The 24,790-nt window shown below is 38.0% G+C and overlaps 1 protein-coding gene across 5 annotated transcripts in view; it reads left to right on the top strand.

Annotated features, from left to right (window-relative positions):
* The window catches only part of plppr2b (phospholipid phosphatase related 2b), a 94,819-nt gene extending 72,710 nt beyond the window's left edge, over positions 1 to 22,109 (top strand). Inside the window, exons 2-7 of one of the 5 annotated variants that reach the window (XM_067459017.1) lie at positions 7,900 to 8,020; positions 9,933 to 10,183; positions 13,640 to 13,816; positions 17,171 to 17,326; positions 17,371 to 17,379; positions 20,314 to 22,109. In XM_067459017.1, the coding sequence (XP_067315118.1) occupies positions 7,900 to 8,020; positions 9,933 to 10,183; positions 13,640 to 13,816; positions 17,171 to 17,326; positions 17,371 to 17,379; positions 20,314 to 20,400 (801 nt within the window). In that variant the 3' untranslated portion in view covers positions 20,401 to 22,109. Of the gene's footprint in view, positions 1 to 7,899; positions 8,021 to 9,932; positions 10,184 to 13,639; positions 13,817 to 17,170; positions 17,327 to 17,370; positions 17,380 to 20,291 lie in introns of all 5 variants that reach the window. The other 4 variants (XM_067459014.1, XM_067459016.1, XM_067459013.1 and 1 more) reach the window with 4 other exon arrangements.
* The last annotated feature ends 2,681 nt before the right edge of the window (positions 22,110 to 24,790 follow it).

Raw genomic sequence — 24,790 nt, 5'->3', positions numbered from 1 at the left:
GGGTAGAGAGAGATAGAGGAATGATGCTAACCCAGTTTCCCTATACGGTACTTGGAGAGATGCCCGCAGAAAGACAGAAGGACAAAATCCCAGAAATCAGGAATGACAGAGTGTTAAACCCACAAAAAGGGCAAGAGAAAAGAATAACTAGATGAAAGCAATATAAGAAGGTTGTGATAACAGTGGACACAGATTATGGGCAGAAAAGATCAATGCAAACACACCGGTATCCCAGTTTGGTGTATTCAAACGCCAGATAAAAATTTGGCTGACAGCATGTGGAAATTAATGTGATCTGTGATGTGGTACGGTCTATTTGTAATCTGCATTGGATTAGCAGGATCATGAGTGCATCAGCTGTCATACTGATGCCATGGTAATGCTATGACAACAGAGCAGGGTGTATTCGCCTGTATCCTCGAGCATGTCACCAGGAACAGATCCTAAGAGTATCAGAAAGAAATGCAAAAATTCTGCTGAGCGAACTGTTATTGTGTGTTTAAGAAGTGCAAAATTTATGAATCAACTAATGCCCAACTTGTTCTTCATTTCTGTAGTCATTTACTCACTCTTATGTTGTTCCAAACCTACAGCATATAAAACATTTAGTAGACGTTTAATGCTGCTGCATTTCACGTGAACGAGGGAATGTGTTGAAAAAGAGCTGAGATGTAGGCAAAGTTTCAAAGATCAAAATGATCAATGCAGTTATATAAAGTGAGTAACTACCATTACCAGATGCTAGTTGTCATATTTTAAGAGTTTTTAGTCTTTTTGATATCTTTCTCTCCCTGTAGGAGGTCAAATTAGTTTATCTTGCGCCTCACTTGATACATTTAAAGAGTTTTGTTGAATGCAATTGGTTGCCTTGTTTTATGTAATACTATTTTAAATGTCTGTCTTGGATTAAATTCAATATTTGCTTGCAATTGCATTCATCTAAGATTTATTTTTCTTCAATTATCTATGTATAATTGTAGTTATTAAAGAGGTCCTATAATGCCCCTTTTTTCAAGATTTAAAATAAGTCTCTGATGTCCCCAGAAGTGAATGTGAAAGTGTAGCTCAATATACCCACACAGATTATTTTATAGCATGTTAAAATATTGTCACTTTTTCAGGGTGAGCAAAAACTTGCAGATTTTGTGTATGCCCCTTTAAATGCAAATGAGCAGCTGCTCCTGTCCCCCTTTCAAGAAGAGGGAGGAGCTTCAAGAGCTTGTGTTAGCAGCTCCGATTACCTCAGACAAGCAAGGAAAAGGTCAGAAACTGTTCAGCCTTTTATCTTCAAACTGGAGTCGGACAATGATGGAGAGACTCAAGAATTGACAACATGTAAAATGCAACAGGACATTTCTAAATGGTTAGTTGGAGAATTTATGTAGCCTAGCTGATGTGGAGTTAACTTTCATTGTCATTGATCAGCATACTCTGTCATGATAATCTTCTATTAATTGCTGGTGTGGGAACTGTTGTAAGATGCCTACAGAGCCAGATAATACAAGGTTTATGCTGCTAACAGGTTTAGTTTAATTACCATTATTACTTATGTGTTGTAGCTTATTTCCTTTGTGTTATTTACTGGGCCAGTGTAGTTTGGTTTGTATTGCTGATGTGTTGAAAAGATGCTTTTTCGTGCTGTGAAAGCGACACTTTGCAAGCACTTCCAAAGGAGCAGGATTTAGGTTTGAAGTGTTACATTAAAACCGACGCTATCGTTACTGTTCGTATCACTGCGTATGAAGTGCTGAAGAAGCCTCTGAAGTTGAAATTCAGATATGGTTAATGGAGTTTCTGTTAGCGGTAGACTAATCACAATTGACTGGGCCAGTTGACCAATCAGAGCTTACTGGAAAGTATTTTTTTTGTAATGAGCTGCTTCTGAGTTGCACAGAAGAAAGATAGAACATTCTGATTTGGAATGACATGAGAGTGAATAAATGATGACAAAATGTTCAATTATTTTGGTCGAACTATTACTTTTAATATGTTACAATAGGATCCTTCAGTAGCAATTGTGTTGTTTTCCCTCTTCTCTCTAGAAACAGTGACCTTGCTCCTTTTCCGAACAACCCCTTTAAGGCACTTGAAGTGTATAATGAATTATTAATATTGTTCTATGTCACTATGGACTGGACTGTATATAATAAGTACCCAGTCCACCGAGAGAATTGGCTTGGCAGAAGAGAAGTGGGCCAACGCCTGAGGCACTGTACTGCCGGTGAAATGTCCAGTACTGTTGTTGGTGGTGTGATACGATCCTGCTCCACAAACCATGGTTGGTCTAAGTGCACCATCCTGCAGAGAAACCATAACTATATATATATATATATATATATATATATATATATATATATATATATATATATATATATATATATATATATATATGGTGTTTTTTGTCATTTTGGTCATCATCATTTAAGGCTTATGTTTCCACCAGGTTCCAAACAAACAAGCAAGATTTTTTTGGTCAACCAGCTTCACCAGCCAAGAGCTGTCGCTGGTTACATATAGACTAGTCTTGCAAGTTTTTTCTTTCTTTTTCTTTTTTAGACTGCTTTAAACTTAAGACATTTATATAAAAAGCTAGCTGTTTGAATCTGAAAATAAAGACTAATTAATAATCTAATTAATCAGACTAGTTCTTAAGTGTTCTCGGTGTTAACAGTATGGTTGTGTTTATAAAACTGGCACCTGGACAAGACAGGGTTATGTAAATTTGGCAGACGTGCTTTATGACTTAATCAAGCACGCCTGTATTTTTCTTCACACAACCTCAGTAAAAATTACAGAACAAATCACACACTGCTTTTTTGGCTCCGGCATCCTCTGAGAAATATAATTTCTGTAAGAAGTATTTTCACAATGCTTATACTCATTTAATTTGACCTTTGCCAGATGCCATCATTAAAGTTAATTTAGTCCTTGTGCATAAATCTTCTGGCTGCCTGCTGCACCTTCATTTTGGATTTAGATCCTTTTTGCCAAGTTTCTGGGTAAAATAACAGTTGTTGGTTCAAGTACTGCTGATCATCCCATCTGATGTAAAAATGCCATCCCATTTTTGATCAGTCTTATGGCTTTACTTGCTTTAGACAATACTGTGCAACAGTCGGGTTCCAGAACTTCATTCCATCACTTTATAAATAGAGAAACTGATTTCAGGACAAAACTACCAGTTGGCCTGTTATCAATATTATCTCTTTATCTATTGAAGTCACAAGTCAATGGTATTTCAACTTAATTATAATCAGTGTAAGCAAATTTGGTTTGTTGGCAAATTCCACACGAAGAACTGCGTATCAAAAATCTTATGAAGATCCACTAATCCGAGAACAATCAGTCCTCATAATCAATGTGTTGGATGCAAGAGAAATGGGCAAGAATGAAGGAGGTGGTCTGAGGTTTGACAAACAGTGGTCTGAGGTTTGTATTTGTTTTCATGACAGTTTGTCAGAACGTTGGGATCATTCGCATTCGGTGGTGTTTGTATGGTTTATTTTTTGACCGACAGTCTGTCAGAGCGCAGAAGGTTTTCAGAATTGCTAAGTGCCTGCATTTTTTGGTGCTCTACTTTTCTGCTAGAACCTTTGGATTTGACAGCATTCCCAGCTGCCACAAAACGTCTGTGTCTACGATGTTCATATACTATATATTACATACTCTCTTTCCTCTTTTATTCCTCCCTATTTCAGTGGTTTGATTTTGCTATCGATCTATTTCTCGCCATGTTCTTTTGCTTTGAACTCCCTTTTTCCTCCGTCTGTCTTTCTCTCAAAGTCTTCAGAGTCAGCAGAGCTGTTTCATCAATTAAACATGTACACACTTCAACAGCTTCCGTTAATCCACTCTAAAGACCATGTTTTTGTCCTCTCTAACTACAGCTTCTAGAGGACAATTTAAGCCTTGTGATTTAATTTATATGAAATGACACTGACAGCTCCCTCTTTGTGTGTTTAGTGAGGATCGAGAATGATGTTGCCTCGGGGGTTTGTTGCTGGTGCTGAGCGCTGAGAACATCTTTATCAGTTTCGTTCTCATTATCTATTACAACTAATAAGCAAAATGCATCAAACCACAGCAAAATGCCTTCTGACAATGTCACTGTAAAATAATCCCACCACATCAGTCTAAACAATAAATTAAAAGGGTAATTCACACAAACATGAATGTTTTGTCATTTTTATTATAAAATATATGTTGGCCATATGATGCTATATTAGGTCATTCTGAAGTTATAACTTGTGATAAACAGACCAATATTTATGTCAAAGAAAATCTTATCAGCATTTTCAAATCTTCATGGCCAAAAATGTTGACTTAATTAAATTCAATTAAGTTTAATTAAACCATCAAAATATGATGGAAAAAATATATATAATTTTTTAAGATTTTAAATATAAGGGAATAAATAAACACTAAACTTGGTCAAGGTTTACCTGACGATATTATTTGCCAAAAAGGGCAAACTTCAAACTTTAAAAAAAGAAACACAAAATGCTCACAGGAAAAAGCATACATTGAATACAAAATAATTAATATTTCATGGGTTCTCTCATTTTTTCATGCATAATTTCTTTGTATGACAGGCTGGCCAAAAATTATTCTGCAAAAATTGGCTTCAATATTCAAAAAAAAAAAAAAAAAAAAAAAGATTCCAAGTACACAATATGCTTAAAAAGTCATATATTTATTTAAATATAGGGTGAAGATGTACATTTTCTTATAGACTAGACATCACTTTTAGCCACTGCTCTACGTTTCTCAATATTGCAAATTAGCATGTGTTTTTAAAGAATTTATTTGCAAATTACGGTGGAAAATAAGTATTTGGTCAATAACAAAAGTGAATCTCAATACTTTGTTGGCAATGACAGGTCAAACGTTTTCTGTAAGTCGCCACAAGGTTTTTACACACTGTTGCTGATAGTTTTTGCCCATTCCTCCATGCAGATCTCCTCTAGAGCAATGATTTTTGGGGGGGCTGTCACTGGGCATCACAGATTTTTATCTCCCTCCAAAGATTTTCTATGGGGTTGAGATCTGGAGACTAGCTAGGCCACTCCAGGACCTTGAAAGTCTTCTTACGAAGCCACTCCTTCGTTGCCCGGGCGGTTTGTTTGGGATCATTGTCATGCCGAAAGACCCAGCCATGTTTCATCTTCAATGCCCTTGCTGATGGAAGGAGGTTTTTATTCAAAATCTCACGATGCATGGCCCCATTCATTCTTTCCTTATACTGATCAGTCGTCTGGGTCCCTTTGCAGAAAAACAGCCCCAAAGCATGGTTTCCACCCCCATGCTTCACAGTAGGTATGGTGCAACTCGGCTTTCTTTCTCCTCCAAGCACGAGTTGAGTTTTTATCAAAAAGTTCTATTTTGGTTTCATCTGACCATATAACATTTTCCCAATCCTCTTCTGGATCATCCAAATGCTCTCTAGCAAACTGCAGACAGGCCCGGACATGTACTGGCTTAAGCAGGCGGACACGTCTGGCACTGCAGGATTTGAGTCCCTGGCGGAATAGTGTTACTGATGGGAGCCTTTGTTATTTTAGTCCCAGCTCTTTGCAGGTCATTCACTAGGTCTAGGTCTTGGAGTCTGTCTGTTTGAGGTTGTGGACAGGTGTCTTTTATACTGATAACGAGTTCAATCAGGTGCCATTAATACAGGTAGCGAGTGGAGGACAGAGGAGCCTCTTAAAGAAGAAGCTACAGGTCTGTGAGAGCCAGAAATCTTGCTTTTTTGTAGGTGACCAAATACTTATTTTCTATCATAATTTGCTTCTTTTTTTCTTCAAAATCAGACAATGTGATTTTCGGTATTTGATTTCTCAGTCTGTCTCTCATAGTTGAAGTGTACCTACGAAGAAAATTACAAGCCTCTCATCTTTTTAAATGGGAGAACTTGCACAATTGGTGGCCGACTAAATACACTACACATTGGTGCCCCACTGTACACTGTAAAAAAAATAAAAAATAAACTCTCCATTTGAAAATTTTCAAGTGACTGATCACATCTACATTCTTCAGTTGGCCGAATTTAATTCACAGAAATTCAATTCGGCCAACTGAAAAATTTAGATGTGATCAGTCACTTGAAAAATTTCAATTGGAGACCTGATTTTTTTTTTTACAGTATATATTTTTTAATTATATTTACTACATATATTAATTTTCCACTCTCAGAAAAAAGTACAGTGCTGTCACTGGGGCGCTACCCTAAGGTACAAAAGTGTATTTGTACCTTACTCACCACTAAATGGTACATATTAGTACCTTAAAAGTTATTGACGTAATTGTTCAAGTTATTGAAGTAATTTGAAAGTGCATGTTAATACCTTAAAGGTATATATTAGTACTTTTTTGGTCTTGTATTTTAGGGTACCGCCCCAGTGACAGCAATGTAACAAAAATACAATTCTGACTGTACGGAAGGATAATCACAATAATACAGTAATGTGTTCATGAATGTGAACTCTTCTCTACTAAGTGTGTTGAGCTCCTTTAATGTTTGATACTGAGGCATTCGGTGTGTGCTCCAAATATTTTATCTATCTGTGTGTGTGTATGTGTTTTGAAACTCTTCAGAGCAGATGCGTTAATATAATGATGTGTGAAGGATTTGAAAGCATATTGGCTGCCAGTATCACTGCTTCAACATTGTGGCTTCAGAGCACTCAGATATGTCAAGGATGTTCTAGTGAAATATTCATTCTCTCTTTTCTCTCGCGCGTTCTCTTCCTCTGTCTGTCTGTCTATTTTCACCTTTTTTGTTAAACCGCAACACAAGAGCCCTCAAAATGCCACAATATGCCCCACAAAATATCATTCACAGAACTTCAGTAAACATTTGAAGGTTACTCAGAAATTCAAGCTTTTTATGTCCCTGAATTATATCCATTTTCCCTCTGTGAGAGGGTTGGAGTGGCATTCGTGAAAAATAAGCATCAGACAGCGAGAGATCTTTTAGCACAGGCAACAATGCATATTAACAAGCACCATTTTTTACAACACGCTGACCTGGGTCTTCATGTCTATGGGGGTCAAATAGTTAAACATCTTTTCAGTAAGGTTAAGGAACACTTAAATAGGTGTCTCAATGTGATATTTAGCACCGGAGATGGCAATAACCAAACCTTTCCACAAGTGCAACTAACACTATTAAACAACATGGCAAAATGTGTTTATAGTCAAAGTATTATTATTTTTTGTTCGTGTTTCTTGGTATATTTTGATAGAATTTGTTTTTCATTGAGCTCAAAACACTGAATATATAATGAGCATTTTTTTACTTTCGGAATTAAAACTAAGTTTGCTAAATTTGCTCGCTTGCTTTCCCATTATGAACTTCCATTCCCATCACCCATTGTCTGGACTTTTTGATCACTTCCACTTTTTACTTGATGGTTATATTTTTGGATTGAGTAAACTTTTCTAGAAAAGTGGTCAAGATTGTCAAAACCATAGCGCGTTGTATAGTATGTTTTAAATTAGATTTAAAATTATTTTCTTTATCATGGACACTTTTATTTCAGCATGTCAGCACATATTGTATCTTTCCAATCTGTGAGGATTCATGTTTTATAAATGCAGTCTCATTCGGGCACATTGAACATGTATGTATATAAATAACATGTCTCAGCTGTTCTGGTACATTTAGAATTTATACATTCATGGGATTGAAAATGAGATTCTATCATTCTCCCAAATTTCATGTAAATTCTGGAACTGGAACACGAGCAGAGTCCTGACAATGACAAATGTTGCCTTGTACATTTGGCAATCAGTTTAATCCGTTTAAGGAAAAAATAAATATTGTGGTTCCCCCTAAGCGCTGTTCTCTGTAAGCTATATGCACCTGAGAAATCTAATTCTTGCTCCTGTCTCCTGCAGATACTGCTGGGGGAGCTCGCATCCTTCTTCACTAAACCTGAGGCCACACAGGAGAAGACGATTGTTACGGCCGACTGCTGCTATTTCAACCCGCTGCTGAGACGCATCGTCCGCTTCCTTGGTAAGCAATGCTTCACGTTTTCTCTTCTTCTTTCAGACACATAAAAAATCTAACTTTTTCCTGGCATGTTACAACTTCTTTTCTGGTATTTTGGAAATGGGTCTATGTGTATGTGTGAAGCACTTACACTATACTGTTCAAAACTTTGGGTTGGTCAAATTTTTGGTGGCACTATTTTAATATCCCCCTTTAGACATTCTACTGACTATCAGTACATTTGCAACTACGTTCTACTTATTCTATTAACCTAACCCAAAAGTAACCAGATTTGTATGTTTTTGAAGAAAATGTCATCTATAGCCACATTTATCTGAGCAAAAATATAGTAAAAACAGTAATTTGTGAAACAACACAATTTTTACAATTTAAAGGAAGTGTATGTAAGATTGTGGCCAAAACTGGTACTGCAATCACTATCCCCTCTCCCCCTCCCCCTGACGCGAGGTTGCCAGATAGGCTGCAGGATCCAGCAGGAACGTTTGTAGCTGCAGCTGTGGTAACTAGAGCAGATCTGGCAACCCGGATGCCGAAACACTACTGACTTCGTGATTGGTAGATAGGTGGAGGGCGGAGCTTCAGGCCAAAACACAACATGACAACATCAGTTGAGGGCTGCAACAACAACTTTTAAATGACAATATCCTGGCCGGACTACTGTTGTCAGTGATATAAGTATTTGACATTAACATGATTTCTTAATGTCTAGTGACATATCAGGGCCATTTTATGATTAATTGAAATACATTTCTTACATACAGTTCCTTTAAATTAACTATTTTCTATTATAATCTTAAATGTTAATTCCTGTAATGCAAAGCTGAAATTTCTGCATCATTACTCCAGTCTTCCGTTTCACATGATCCTAGCCTGACAAGCCAGACCCACATCAAGATGTTTGGTCTGGAAACTCACCATAGACAGGGCTCAATCTGAGGGGCGGGATAACCGGTTGTCTTTTAGACTCCCTCTGCAACGCAATTGGATAGCGCTACAACAAACCAGAGCAATGAAGGTGAAGCGGAGCTAGTTGATAGATTAAACATTCGCTGTATCGGCAAAACTCCGAACACATCTTCCCCTTTTAAGAATGACTTCAGGGCCGCTCTTTGTTCTTTTCTCAGAGAAAAGCTTAACTCCAAGTCTTCCAGAGTCGCAGTCAAAGCTGATTCGAAAGACCGTCGTTCGCCAGCTCCTGTGTTTACTAGTAGCACGCAAGCACAACTCTAAACACGATGTGATTGGCCTGACCAGATTTTGTTTTTTACAGCTCATACGTGTATTGAGAGTTGCTAGATGATACTCGCAGCAGATTAGATTAGCCGCTAGGGTGCGTCTAGAGTTCTAGGCTAACATGATTCTTCAGAAACATTCTGAAGAGAGGTATCCTTTTATGTTTAATATTTAAACATTTTTGTCTCCCTGTGTGTGTAATAAGCAGAGAGTACACGTTGTGCACCTGCATATAGGCGCATATAACTAACACGTCCTTTAAATAACACAAAAAATACTGTGCAGTAGTTTGCTCAAAATAGCAAATGCGCTAACAATCCGCCTGAGCATACCTTGTTTTCAGACCAGACTGGCCAACAGATGGGCACGACTGGACATGAAAATGTGTCAGGATAAAACTAGCGTACAAAAAACTTGCATTGCTCTTGGCATCGACTTGTGCCGGGTGTATGATAGGGCCTTACTGGTCTAAATGTTTTTACTGTCATTTTTGATCCATTTAATGCATACTTTATGAAAAAATATCTTTAAAACAATTATTCTTACTGCCTCCAAACTTTTAAACAGTAGTGTATCAAACTACTCCAAATGGCCAACATGTAAAAATCATCAAAAATGAAAATCAAGTGGCTGATGAAATGTTAATTTTGGCATGTTTCCCCCCTCTTCCTCTTGTTCTTAGGTGTGTATTCTTTTGGCCTCTTTACCACCACCATCTTTGCCAATGCAGGGCAGGTAGTGACAGGAAACCAGACACCTCACTTCCTGTCTACATGCCGGCCAAACTACACCGCACTGGGTTGCCATTCACCGCTGCAGTACATCACAGAGCGGCGAGCGTGCACCGGCAACCCTTACCTCATCACCACTGCCCGCAAATCTTTCCCCTCGAAGGACGCAGCGCTGAGTATGTACTCCGCTGTCTATACGGTGGTGAGTACAGCCAGGACAAGACATCAAACGTCACACAGCATATGAAGAAAACACTGTCATCCTCAGTCTCCTCTCCTTCAGTAGTGATGATCCTGTGTCATGATGATTCAGAATATCTGCTCATGACTCTGCCCAAACGACCAGCCTTTCTGACTTGTCAGCTTTGTGTTGTGGATTCTGATCTCCAGTTTATAATTTCTTAAGATTTTTTTATGGGTTTTTTTTGGAAAGAAGTTCATAATCTAGTCATAATTCACAAATGTATTTTTGCCATGATAGCAAAGCCCAGTTTACAATATCATTTAGTAAGACATTTTTATGTTAGTGAAAGAAATTCATAATTCTATTAAAAATGTTTAATTCATTAAAATTCAATGGAAATGTAATATAGTAAATAATTATTAATGTAAAAAAACTGTTTTGTATTTAAACATTTTTTATTTTATTTTTTGCCATGATGGCATGATTTAATTCCTTAAGGGGGGGGGGGGGGACACTCAGTTTCGGTCAATCTCATGTCAATCTTGAGTCAACAAATGAGTACCTATAGAGTAGTATTGCATCCTTCATATCTCAGAAAAGTCTTTAGTTTTATAATATTTATAAAAGAAATATGGGCTGTACCGAGTCTTTCTGGAAAAAACCGAGCGCCTGGAGGCGTATCGTTTGGGCGGAGCTAAAGAATGACGATCGCGAACAAAGCGGTGACATCCTCAAGCGTGGAGAAACCCATTGCTATCTCAGCTAATACAGATAATGATCCACAATCAAATCTGAGGCTGAAATAAATTGAACAGGAGAAACAGCAACAGCAGGACGTCCGTCTCTGTGGTATGTACTGTATTTAGTGGCCTGTCAACATTTGTGTGTCTTTACTCGCAGTTTATGAGGACATCATTCGGTTTATGGACTATTGTATGCGACTAAACCTTAGCAGTAGCAAGCAAAACGATTTTGCACGTCAGACTAGTGTAACGTTATACAGAGAACAGCAATGGAGTCCGTTAGCGCATTTGAATGACGAAGCACATGATCGTGTCGTTTACTGATGTTTACTCATACTACGGTAGCCAATAGCAGAGACATTTGAAGCAGTTTTACTCACCGCCTCTTCCAAAGCAGGACCGAACCTTTATCGCTGGGACCGCTCCGTCAAAAACACACTTCTTTGGTATGATTTGGTGAAGTCCTGTGACAGCAGTGACCGTGGAAATCCACTTTGCGACGCGACTGAAGCGATGCCTTGAAGCTTCCCGTCATTTCTGCGTTCAAATCAGTTCAAATGCAGCGCTGCCTTCCCGGAATGCTGTGCTGAAGCGTTGAAGTCGCTTGACGTCACCCATAGGAATAAAGTGGAGCGCGGCGCGCGACATAAGTGTTCATGGACGACTGGATCTGCAGCTGAGAGTGTGTTTACCGGCGTGCATTTCCTCTCTCGCTCTAGTCACGCGGGCGCACCCTACCAGGAGAAGAGCCCGTACGGCCCATACAAGGACCTTCCGTTCTATTAACGTCAAGTCGACCCATACTCGAAAAAAACTCTCCGAAACTTGTGAGAAACCGGAAGGAGTATGTTTGACACAGAAATACTCTATTAAACATCCAACATTAGTTTTTGAAACTTTGTCTCTGTTTAGGATGGGAATCCAAGTCTTTAACAGTGTAAAAAGCTCAGTATGCATGAAACAGCATTTCACCCCCCCTTTAAGACATTTTTGTTTTTGAAAGAAATTAATAACTATATTCCCCAAATGTGGCACTTATTTAATCAAAATACAAATAAAAAATATAATATAGTAATTACAAATGTCCTAAACGAATGTCTTAAATATTTAGATCATTTTAAAGTTAAATGTTTTTCTGTGATGCCAAAACCCAATACATTTTTATGTTTTTGAAGGAAAATATTCTATTCACCAATTTAGCATTTAATGAATCAGTATACTGTAAAGCAGTAAGACTGTGAACATGATTTGTATTCTTTGACATAGCTGTTTTCGGTTTTTATATGTTTTAAAATTAATTAGCTTTTATGATGTGATTGCAAAGCCACATTTTCAGCAGCCTTTAATCCAGTGTACTAAGAAAACTTTGTGTTATATAATCCTTAAGAAATTATCATAATGTGTTGATTTGGTACTCAGGGTCTTTTTCCTATTATTAGCACACACAAGAATGATTATGCAGCTTTAATGAAGTGTGGAGACGGCAGTGCAGTGTCTTTTGCTGGAGTATAGGCTTGTATATCTTGTAAGTCGTGTATACTTTCAAGCTTATTTTCAAGACAAATTTAAAAGGGTTTAAAAATGTAAAAATTCAAAATTTAGTTTAAAAGGGCCAAAAACAACAAGTCTCTCTAGAAACCTATTAGCCCCATTAGTGTAGTTCTTTTAAAGGATGAAGTCTATGAATAGACTACTCGATCTAACCAGCATAAAGAAAAGTGGACGACCCAGACAACACGATGAGGAGTACATTAGAGTACATTTCTCTAGTTTGAGAAACAGCTTGAAGCTTCATTGAGCAGCACACAATACACTCCTAAACAGTGACGAGAAGACTTTGAGATGCTGCTGGCCTTCCGGCAGATTTTTTTAAAAGTAAAAACACATCTAACACAAATAAACAACAAATAAAAGGATGGAATGGGCAAAGTTTAGTTGGCAAATGATTAGACAAGAGTATAATGCGTGAATAAATCTATGTTTGAAGTGTTAAGCTGTGAGAAGTGTAACTGGTCCTTCTAGACCCGCTCCTAGCGGGATTCGAACCTGGCTCTCCGGTGTGTGAGGCAGGCACTATAACAAGGCAGCTTCTAGCATCAGTCGACTCTTGGGATCAGGGCCTACGTCTGTTACACTCGCCCCCTAAATTTCACTTCCAGCTGGGTCACGGCACCAAATGTAATTGGTCTTACTTGACCTGACCTTGAGATCAGAGGAGTTAATACACACAGCTCGTATGGGCTATGTCCAGGTCATGGCACCAAATATAACTGGTTCTTCTTGACCTGCTCCCAGCGGGCACGCAAACAAGGACGCTATAGACCGCAGTCGCTAGAACGCCTCTTAAGATCAGAGGAGTGAGTTTTACACACCACTCTTACCGGCCTATGTCCGTTACACTCCCCCCTAAACCTTGCTCCTATCCAGGTCACGGCGCCAAATGTAACTGGTCCAACTCTACCTACTCCGAGCGGGATTCGAACCGGGGTCTTTGACATGGGAAGCGGGCACGCTAATGAGTATGCTAAAGACCACAGTCTCTAGTGGCAGTTGCTAAAGTGCCTCTTGATGCCAGGGGTGTGAGGTTTACACACACAGCTTTTACTGGCCTACTTCTGTTACAGAAAGACCACACATGCTGCATAATGTTACATTGTATTGTATACAGCTGAGTGAATTTTGATGAAATATGTGCTTATCCATACTAATGGTTATTTTTGTGTTTTTGCAGATGTATGTAACTTTGGTATGGAAGACTAAAGGCACAAGGCTGACCAAACCCACTCTCTGTCTGACTCTCATCTCATTGGCTGTTCTGGTGGGCATCGTGCGTGTAGCTGAGTACCGCAACCACTGGTCTGATGTTCTAGCTGGATATCTCACTGGAGGAGCTATCGCTGCTTTTCTGGTGAGAATCTGCCAACCTTTGAGATCAGATCATGCATACGCCGCAGCCAGACTGTCAGTTAAATAACTCATGCCAATTAAAACATATGCACTCACCATTCAAAAGTTTGGGGTCAGTAAGATATATATTTAAAGATATTAATCAATTTTATTCACCAAGGAAGCATTAAATTAACAATTTTAAAATAAATAAATGTAACATTTATTATGTTATAAAATATTTTTTATTTCAAATAAATGCTGTTCTTAAAAAGGTCCCATGCATGGATTTTTTTTAATTTTTTTTAATTATTTTATCATTTTATTATTTTATTTTATCAGTTTCCTGAGGTTTTGTTAGTATGGGTTTTTTTTACATCAAAAAATGTCATAATTTAGAAATAAAGGGGATTTTTTTTATATATACTGATTAGCCCTGTGGCTCGAATCCTCTGTTTAAAGGGACGTGTCTGCTGTGAGACTTCAGTGAAAACACCCCCTGTTGTGATTGGCTGACATCTTTGCATTTAAAATGAGTATTAGATTATGTGGCGGAGGGGGGCGTGGTTTAGTGAGGCGCATGCAGCACTGCCAGTACAGGGAGAGATGGAGAGCTGTGGAAAGATTGCTGAGAAAGTGTTATTGTACCAAGTTGACGAGAGCGCTGTGAGCGTGAGTTTATTTTGTTTGTATCTGAGAGCTCTGAAAAAACACGAGTCCCAGTCACGACGACCCTTATTCTATGAACTTGGCAACATTATTTCTCTCACAAAATGCTTTCACCACAATTAACAGCAAACACTACATCGACATGAATACATTAAGAGGTTCTGTTGTGCAGCTTAACGGCAGTTTGGACAAGTGTCCACTGCAGATAAACGTGCGATTGACAGATCTCAACATTATAACGAGTGTTCTTTGATCACTCTCTGTAGTTTAATCATTTAAATAACAGATTTGTTTCATGCTGCTAACAGCAACGACGTGAAGTTGATTGTTTTGGTCACTGGCTTGATTTACTGACGCATCAATACGGCCAGCGGCGGGACTGACAGTATTAAACGATTTAGAAAGAAAGTCTGTGTGAACTTGAATGATTATCTACACATCACTGATCCTAGATCAGGCATTAATGAACACTGTTACTCACTCTTTGTGGCGGTGCTGTTGAATCCATATGGTAAAGCCTGTGCTGACATCGAGACTGATAAACTGAATCCATTCTCTGGATGGGCAAAGCAGAGGAAGAGGAGGTAACCTTTCCTGTTATGACGTCATAACAGGAGAATTCAAGATCAGCTCTGGGCTGTCATTCAGACTGATCTCATGAAATGGCGTATGTATGACCGCCAATTATGTATGCCATTTTGGATGTTAATAATCACTTTTTAGCGTGTTTATCAACGCTGTTTCATTATATCCCCTTTACACTGCCAGTACCCCTAAACCTACCCAACACACACACAGACACACACACACACTGCCCCTAAACCTACCAATCACAAGAAACATTCTGCATTTTTACATAAAAAAAAAAAAAACATAATTTAGTATGTTTATAAATCCATTTACCTTGTGGACACACACACATAGTCAGACACATTTTGAACGTGTAACTCAAACACTTCCCTAAACCTTCCCATTTGTGTATTATAAAAAACAGGATATAACAGGCAGATATGACTGCAGGCACAATTTATTCAGAAGATACAAATATCCCAAGTGTTCCGAGGCCAAACAATTGATTTGTGTGAAGAAAATCCCCAAAAGTGATCAGAATGTCGAGTCCATCCGCCAAAGATTAATAATACATTTCAAATATTGAAATGTCTTCGCCGGAAGAAATGTCAGGTCAGCTTTGACAACATTGGCTAGTCGTGTGTCTCGTGACCAATTGCGTCATTACGTCAGCTTTGATTGTAAAATGCCATTGGCTCTCGTGTGTCTCATGACCGATCGCGTCATTCTAACGAGTCGTGTGTATTATTTGAATGAGAAATATTAACAGGTGCCGGGGTGCATGTGTTTTCTGTTCACAAAGGGGCGCAATCATCATTTCAACGACTAAAACATTAAGATCAACTTTGTTCTTTACATGAAGATATCGTATGACTTCAGAAGACTTGGAATGCAACATGAGTTTAGAATAAATACTTTTATACTGTTTTTGGTCAGTTTTTGCAATAAATACATGTGACTGTACATTTATTTGCCTGTTATGTGTTTTATATTGTTTGGAGTTGGTATAGGGAAGGAGTGGTGTTAGTTGCTCCAAAATGATAAAATTAGGCTATAAATATTCATTCTGTGAGATCAGGTTGCCGGAATCACATGGTGTAGAGATGATGGTTCGTTTCGGCGTAGACATACACGCGGAATCACACGGCGTAGACATACGCGCGGATAGCTCAAAATGCGTTCATATAACACGCCACTTGGCTTAAGAAAGTGCTGTGTATGTTTACGCAAAGTCATGGTGTCATGTTGTATTTTCTCAAAGGCAGAGAAAGACAGCCAGAACTCGGTTTATACCGATCAAAATTTCTAGTCACTTGGGGACGAATGTTGAAAAACCTCATAAAATGACATAAAATGTTTTATGCCATGGGACCTTTAACAAATGTAACAGTTTCTACAAAAATATCAAGCAGCAAAATGTTTCTCGAGCACCATATCAGCATGTTAGAATGATTCCTGAAGGCTCGTGTGACACTGAAAACTGGAGTAATGATGCCGTTTTTACTCTATTTTGATCAAATAAATACAACCTTGGTGAGTGTAAGAGACTTCTGTCAAAAACATTAAAAAACTTTTACTGACTGCAAAACATTTGAGCGGTAGTGTAATCATTTTGAGTATGCAATAAGATATCAGACATCAGTGAATAGCTGGAATTTGCATCATAAACTGCACCTTCGTTACATGCATAATTTGTTCTACAACGGTCTAAATCCATCACAAACCTTTCCACTTTGATTATACAAGGTTGTCAGAAAAAAAGAATGTCAGAAAACCCATCCTGAAATAATACTACTTTCAACAAAATAATATCTACATTTTACACATCCTTGCATACTATTTAGGATAGAGTATGAATTGTAACGCATCTAAAGTCTCACACCATGCGTGTGAAACAGGTCATTATTCTGAGCACATACCTGTTTAACAGCTAATACTAGTACTCAGATGTTTAGTAAGTCTGCAGCTAATCCACTGGCTTTAGACTGCATCCTTCATCCTCTTAGGACAATCATAACTATGCCAAGGCTGAACATGCTCTAGACATAAAGCCTTAATCCTGCACCGTCATACAGTAAATAAATGCCTTGCACATTTTTGTTGTCATTATTAACCTCCCCTCTTGGTTCACCTCTAGGTCACATGTGTGATCAATAACTTCAAGCAGACCCAGCCTTATCTGCCACCCTTACCGCCCCCTGTGCACCCTCCACGCCTGGAGCCCTCGCTCAACATGCCCATGGTGGCCATGCCCTGTGTAGAGAGTCCACTCGAAAAGTTAAGTGGCCCTCAGGTAAGGGATATTGGGTGGGTGCATTGGACACCAGGATAGGGAAGAGAAGTGTGGTAGGGAATAATGTTCATATTCTTCAACTGAATCAGGTCTACTGCCCACATACTTGTGGTTTTTAAATAGCCATGAATAATTGGATGATACACTGTAAAAAATACTGGGTTATTTTTTCAACTTAAAGGGTTAGTTCACCCAAAAATGAAAATTATTTAATTAAGTACTCACCCTCATGTCGTTGGACACCCGCAACACTAATGAAGATATTTTTGTTGAAAGCTGACGGCTGAGAAAGGCTTCAAAAAGGCCTCCATTGGCATTCAGTACATTTCCACTGACCCACTCACAAGACCCATAAAAGGCACTAAAGACGTCGCTACAAAGTCCATCTCACTACAGTGGCTGTACAATCATTTTTCCAAGCGCCGAGAATAGTTTTGTGCGCAAAATTGAAAATCGAAATAATGACTTTATCTGCCAAGTTATTGTCTTCCGTGTAGGTCTCGGACGTAAACTCATGCTATAGCGGCGCTCCTCCTCTTCCGGGTCGTGTATTTGCTATGATTCGAACGGCGGAGTTGCATCAAATACTTGCGCATGCGATGAGTTCACGTCAATAATTTGGTGGATTAAGTCGTAATTTCGATTTTTGTGCGCACAATAACTATTTTCGTTGCATTGTAAAATGATTGTACAGCCACTGTAGTGAGATGGACTTTGTAGCGATGTTTTTATAGTGCCTTTTATGGGTCTTGTGAGTGGGTCAGTGGAAATGTACTGAATGCCAATGGAGGCCTTTTTGAAGCCTTTCTCAGCCATCAGCTTTCAACAAAAATATCTTCATTTGTGTTCTGAAGATGAACGAAGGTGTTACGATGGGTCCAACGGCATGAGGGTGATTAATTAATGAAATAATTTTCATTTTTGGGTGAACTAACCCTTTAATCGCTAGGTTGAGACTGTTGTGTAAAGAAGTTAGGTTGATTTGACTGAATTTAACCCTATTCGGAAGGGATTAAAGTGCCACAATTATGTTTTTTTGAATATTAACATGCAGTGTGTAATTTAGCTGTTAGAGAATTTAAAAGGGCGGCAAAATTTCAAAGATAAAAATTCACGGTTGTCTCTTAAAAGACAGAATTGATTCCAAACTGCTAAAACAAGTCGTCAGCAATTCCTGTCTCACCTTCGTAACATATTAGCAACCTGTCGTGCCGTCAACATGTCGAGAAGACACTGTTTTCTGCGATGCGAATGTAACAGAGGCCAGCTAGTAGTTGCTGTGTGAGTAAACCTCACTCCTCTGACTTTAAGAGACGCTCTAGCGACTGATGCTAGAGGTTGCAGCCTTTAGCCTCCTTGTTAGAGCATCTGACTCTAATGTCAGCGGACCCGGGTTCGAGATCCGGTCCGAACAGGAGGGGTTACGAATCCACTTTACATGCTTTTTCTAAGTATGAGGACATGCACTGGAATTGATACAGTAAAACCGACTGTGACTAGGTTCAAGGCAAGGGTGAGGGAAAGTGGTGGCGAGAATACTTACTTTACAAACGTATTTATTAAACAACTCAAAAACTTGTGCATATCAACTCAAAGAACTTTCATTCAGCTTGACTGAACACAGATATGCCTAGCTCTCAGTCCGTCCACCTAGTTCTCCTGGTGTCTTATATACTCTCTCCGCCAGTTCCTAGAATCAGACAGAGGTGTTAGTTATCATGCTTCTTACCAGTCATCTCTGCACTCGCTCTCCCGTTGTAGACTCCGCCTTACCACTTCTCCCTCGTCACTGTTAGTATCACAGTGTACTGAGGAAGACTCTAGACTAGAGCTGAAATTCAGATGTGGTAACGGGTGTTTCGTTTCTAAAATACGCTGTTAGCAGTAGACCAATAACATCACCACACAACCTCGGTGTTTTTCAAAAGCGGTAGGAAATTTGGCCGGGGATTTTTACGCTGCTGGTGAGAGACGGACGGCACCTACAATAACTGACCAGTCCCTGTAACTTAAATGATGGCAATACCTTCCGACCCCACGAGAAACGTTACAGGGCTTCAGCGAACTCCTGCCAACTTTAACTTCTGGATATTCGGCAGCGGTGCCACAACGGAATGAATGGTTACGTTTGGTACTTTCTCCGCCAACATTACTGAACTACAACTCAAACTAGCGCATGACATCAACGTCATCGTTCTCAGCCACTCCCTCTGCTCGCTGATTGGACCGTTAAAAATTGGACCGGTAAAAATGGACCTTCAGTACTACTGGGACTGCGGTGTAGGTTTTCTCCGAGGGGGAAACCTACACCGCAGTCCCAGTAGTACTGAAGGAAAATGAAAACTTATACATTATAAAATATATACATTTCTTTGTATAATTATTTATGTCTTTATTTATTTTTAATATTGGCAGCTTTGACATTCCATAGTCCTGCCCTCGCAGCAGTAAACACGTCATCAGAGAAGGGGAAGCGATGGCATTGCAAGTGGGACGGGAAGATTAAAGATTACACGCCACGGGCAAATCAATTAATAATGTGCACAGACAAATCATTTCTTAGAAATGCTGCGACATGCCATAAAAGACAAGAATTGTCATATAAAAAGCAACTTTATTTAACTGTATAAGCTATATATGTCGTTGTACACACACTTTTGCCTTAATTTTTTTCCTGTTTAGTTGTTCTTGCTTAATACAATTCCCCTTTTGATTATTGCTGTTGCCTGTGTTGTTCCTGTAGTCATTCCACAGGTTAAAATTACTTTAATGTGCAACCCATTTTAACACAACAGTATAGTCATTTTCAAACAATAGTTTGAGTTGGGTCAGACATTCATCATAACCCAGCTGGGTCAAAACAGTCTAGCGCTGGGTTTGTCCCAGTTTTGACCCAGCATTGCCAAAATGACCCTGTTCTCTCCCTCTCACACTCTTTCAGAAACGCTTTTTCTCTGCTCCGCAGGTTCCAGGGGTTTTGTACACAGGCATCACATGACCATCAGCCATACCTGGCCCCCGCCCCTCCGGATGTCCTTATCCACTCTCGTCGCTCCATCTCCAGCGCAGTCTAGACATGCCTTCAGAATATTCTACCTGTGCCCGCCCTAGACCCTCTCTCACAAGATCATACTCCACTCAGGTCTAGAGGCTCCTGTACTCACCTCTACTGCCCCCTACCAGCTGACAGAGACAATGACAGCAATATTTCAATCACATTTCAATCTGGAATATTGTTTTTTAATGAGAGTGTTTCATGTTTGGCTGAATTCTTTTGGTTTCCGACTCTTGTCTTTTGTGTGTGTTTTTTTGTTTTTGTTTGTTTTTTAAGGAAAGTGTTCAAACTGATGAATAATCTCCCACCTCAGTATTGCCATTATTAATGGAAGACATTGACATATGAACATTTTATGTACATTCTAAAAAGATTCTCATCTAACAGCCATACAGAAACTGAATATCAACTGTGAAATTTAAGATTTAAATTAACATTTACTGATATTTAAGAGTGAAAAGTGGGAAAAAAACTATTCTATTTTTGGAAATATAGATTGGTAGGATGTAGCAAGCTACTAGTAAGCTTATTTGAAAGATAATAAATAGATTATTAGCACTATTTTTATGGCTACGTATTTCAGTAAAGTATCCATGAAAAAATATATACTATTCAGAAATAGGGTCAAATGAATCAAAACTAGCTGTAGAGACGGTTTTCAAGATTATAATATATTTAAGTAAATTTCAGCACCAGTAAGCTGGGATGTAAAGGAGAAAAATATGTACAGGATGTAGCAAATGTTTTATATCTTACATTGTATAAAATGTGACCTTTTTCCCTTGGAAATTTTCTTTTAGTATTATTGACGTGTTAAGTCAATTTAGTGATATAATCCAGAACCAAAAATCCAGAGACTATAAGGAATTACCTCAGGTTTCATCCTAAGGTTAATGGGCTACATCTGCCAACTGTCCATGTCTCACCATAAGATTATATCATTTTTGTAAATAACTGTATTTTTCACATCATTTTTGGCATTTTACATACAGATTGCTATGTTATCATTAGAATTTACTGATCACATGTTCAAGAGACTTATGTGAAGAGATTGTGAAAACTGACATTGTGACACCGAACAGAGGGAAATATTCTGTTAAGCTTGTTATCAGACATTTTGTCTATTGATGTTATTGGCTATTTTGTAAGCCAGCATTTTTCTACATCGTATGTCCACTGAAGGAAGTGAGATAAAGCCTCTGTTTGTAACATGGTGCTTGAATGTGACTGTTCAGGTATAGCTCCCCTTTCATTTTGTAAACATTTTTTTTTTTGTTGAAAGTTCAATATGAAGACAGATGATTCTTGCAAAACTGATGGTCAATTAAACATTTAAATAAAAGGAAATGGCTTGAACTTTTAATTGCCGATCGCCCCCTGGCAGTGCTGGGTAGTAACTGTACCTGGATTATGTAATCAGATTCCAAAAATGAAGTACTTGTAATTAGAATATATTACATTTTATAATACTCGTACAGTTACTTTTTGATTGATGACATGATTACATATTATTCCCACAATGGCAATAAATTATTCAGAATTTATTGATTCCATCTTTTCATCTTTTTAACTGCTGATTTCTAAAAATTAAAAATATCCTATTACTTGTATATGTTCAATGTCTTGAGGAATTGTGGAATTGTGGCCAGCCACTGAAAGCTGAGACCCACACAGTATGATCACTGGATTTACAGAAATCATTTCACTTTCAAGAAGTTTGTTTTCCAACATAATCCACCAACAACTACTGACGGACACAATATTTATTATCACTCAATTTTAAAATTTTAATATCACTAAATGGGTGAAATTTGTCTTTTAAATCTACTATTAAAATGCATAAATTCACAAAATGTATATTTTTCATGTAATCCATTGATTTGCGTCCATCTACACTTTTTGACCTAATATATTTACTTAAAAGTACATTTAAGTTAATAGTCTAACAATACATTTGCATGTAAAGTACATTTCTCTGAAGTCAGGTAATGGTCATGCAGTTAAATAAAAGGCTAAGGGTTTTATTTACATTCTTGTGATTTAATTAATTATTAGCTTTTCATTAAACTCACAAACCTCCTGTAGTTCCTAGAACCCCAGGCTGAAATCCTGACATGTTTAGTGCACTTCATGTTGTTGATAAAGAATGGAATTTATGTTTTCTCTCTTTGTATGTTTATATCAATGGTACAAGGTTAACTACGGTGGCCCGGAATCAAGCCACACAACACAACGGGTCACCATAGTAATCCTTTTCAAATCAATGTGATAAACGACTTAGGTCAAAATTTGTCAGATTACTGTGTAATGTAATGGATTACGTTACTAACTTAAAGATATTACTAATTAAAAGTTATTTTTAATATTATAAAATGTAATTTATTCCTGACAGGAATAAACTGTGGTGGCAAAGCAGAATTTTCAGCAACCCTTATGATCCTTCAGAAATCATTCTATTAGGCTATGTAGGGTGACCAGACGTCCCCATTTTTTTTTTGGAGTCCTGACCAGTGTCGGGGAAAGAAAAGTAGTACATAAAAATATTGCAATACTTCCTTAAAAAGTAACCAATTGAGTTACTTAGTTACTTTTTAAGAAAAGTAATCCATTACGTTACTCGTGTGTAACTTTTTTACCTTTGTTTTTTATGACAAAAAAGTTATATTTTCGTGCAAATGTAAAGACCTCTTCACACAAAAACTGAAATAATAAACGTCAGGCCGAGGTAAAAATGGAAATGTGCAGTAGAGGGTGCAGCTGAAACAAACCTTTCAGCTGTGCTGCCATTCTGGAGAATGGAAGCATAGGAAGCAGGAGGGAAAAAAACACTCTTTCTTCACTAATAAAAATGTAAAAAAGTAATTTTTTGCTTTTGGTTTAACTGAATCATCAAAAGTTAGCAGCAAAGCAATGGTCAGTAAAGGTATTAAATGCATAATACAATTTTTTTTAAATATTTAATTATTGGAGGTTTGCATAGTATTCTGATATAGTACTTAATCTCTATTGTGCAAGTGAAATCCTCACATTTAGTCTAGAATTACAAAAACCTTTTCACACACAACGCCTTTGCACTTTTTTGCACAATTTTTCAGCTGCCAGTCAAATAAATGTGGAAAAACTAAATTTTGTATATTTTGTAAATTTTAAAAATAATATGTTACTTTACTGATTGTGTAACTTAAATTACTTGTAATGTGTTACCCCCAACACTGGTCCTAACATCTGTCCCCATCTGAAGGATTTGGGTCATTTGGGTCGCTGGTTATGAGCAATCATGTAGTGATCATTTTCACCATCAGAGGGGGCTGCAACCTTCATTACTTGGTCACACTCTGCTACTTTTGACATGAAGAACCTAGATGAGAGCATGTTTTTTTTTTTTTTTTTTTTATCCATACTATGGAAATGGATAGTCGATGGGGTCCAAGAGCAACTGTTTTGGTTACAGACATTCTTCAAATTATCTTATAATAAAGACATTTATACAGGTTTAGAACAACTTGAGTGTGAGTAAATGAGAGAATTTAAAATTTAACTATCCCTTTTTTTTTTAAATATAGTTTTGCTCAATTAAATGTAGCCATTTGAGGATTATGATGAATAGAAAGTTCAAAAGAACAACTTATATTTTAAATAGAAATGACCCATTATAATAATAAATCATTAAATAATTTTTTTTCTGTCACATTTGAATACTTTAGTGTATCCTCGCTGAATAAAAGTATCACACACACATACACACACTGGTACACTATGCTAGTACTGGGTTGGAGACCCTTTTGCCTTCAGAACTGCCTTCATTTTTCATGGCATAGTTCCAACAAGGTGCTGGAAATTTTGATACAGATTTGTCGGCTGATGCAAATTTCTCATCCACATCCCCAAAGAGATGGACATGGTCAGCAAGCTCAGGTAGGCTGTGGTTTTCAAACCATGCTAAATTGGTACTAGGGGCCCAAAGTGTGCCAAGAAAATATACACACACCACTTAAAGGGGTGGTAAAACACATTCTTTCGAAGGCTTGATTGTGTTTGAGTGGTGCACGATAACGTGTTCATGCATTGCTTTTTAAAAATTGCATTATTTTTCATACATTTTACCTTTATTGTACACTGCTCTGTCTCTCCTTGTAAAAACTATAGACAGTAAAAGAAATGGACACAGCGTTCCCATAGACTTCAACGGCGGAAAATTAAGTCAATTAGAAGCACTCACTTCCTGATGGCTGAGCGAACTGCGCAGGCTCAGACTGAGCTTGACGACGTAGATGTGACGTGAGCCTCCTGTCGGACAGCTGTAGGTCTAGTAGTTGTGGAAAGTGAAAGCTGAATCCCGTTGTTTAAATGATTTGTCCCGTTGCTTTTGGCTCACTATCGGCTTCTCCCCATTCTTCTCCCTTGACTTT

This window comes from Pseudorasbora parva, chromosome 12 (assembly GCF_024679245.1).
Source record: "Pseudorasbora parva isolate DD20220531a chromosome 12, ASM2467924v1, whole genome shotgun sequence".
NCBI lineage: Eukaryota > Metazoa > Chordata > Actinopteri > Cypriniformes > Gobionidae > Pseudorasbora > Pseudorasbora parva.
This window is presented reverse-complemented; position numbering and strand designations above follow the sequence as displayed.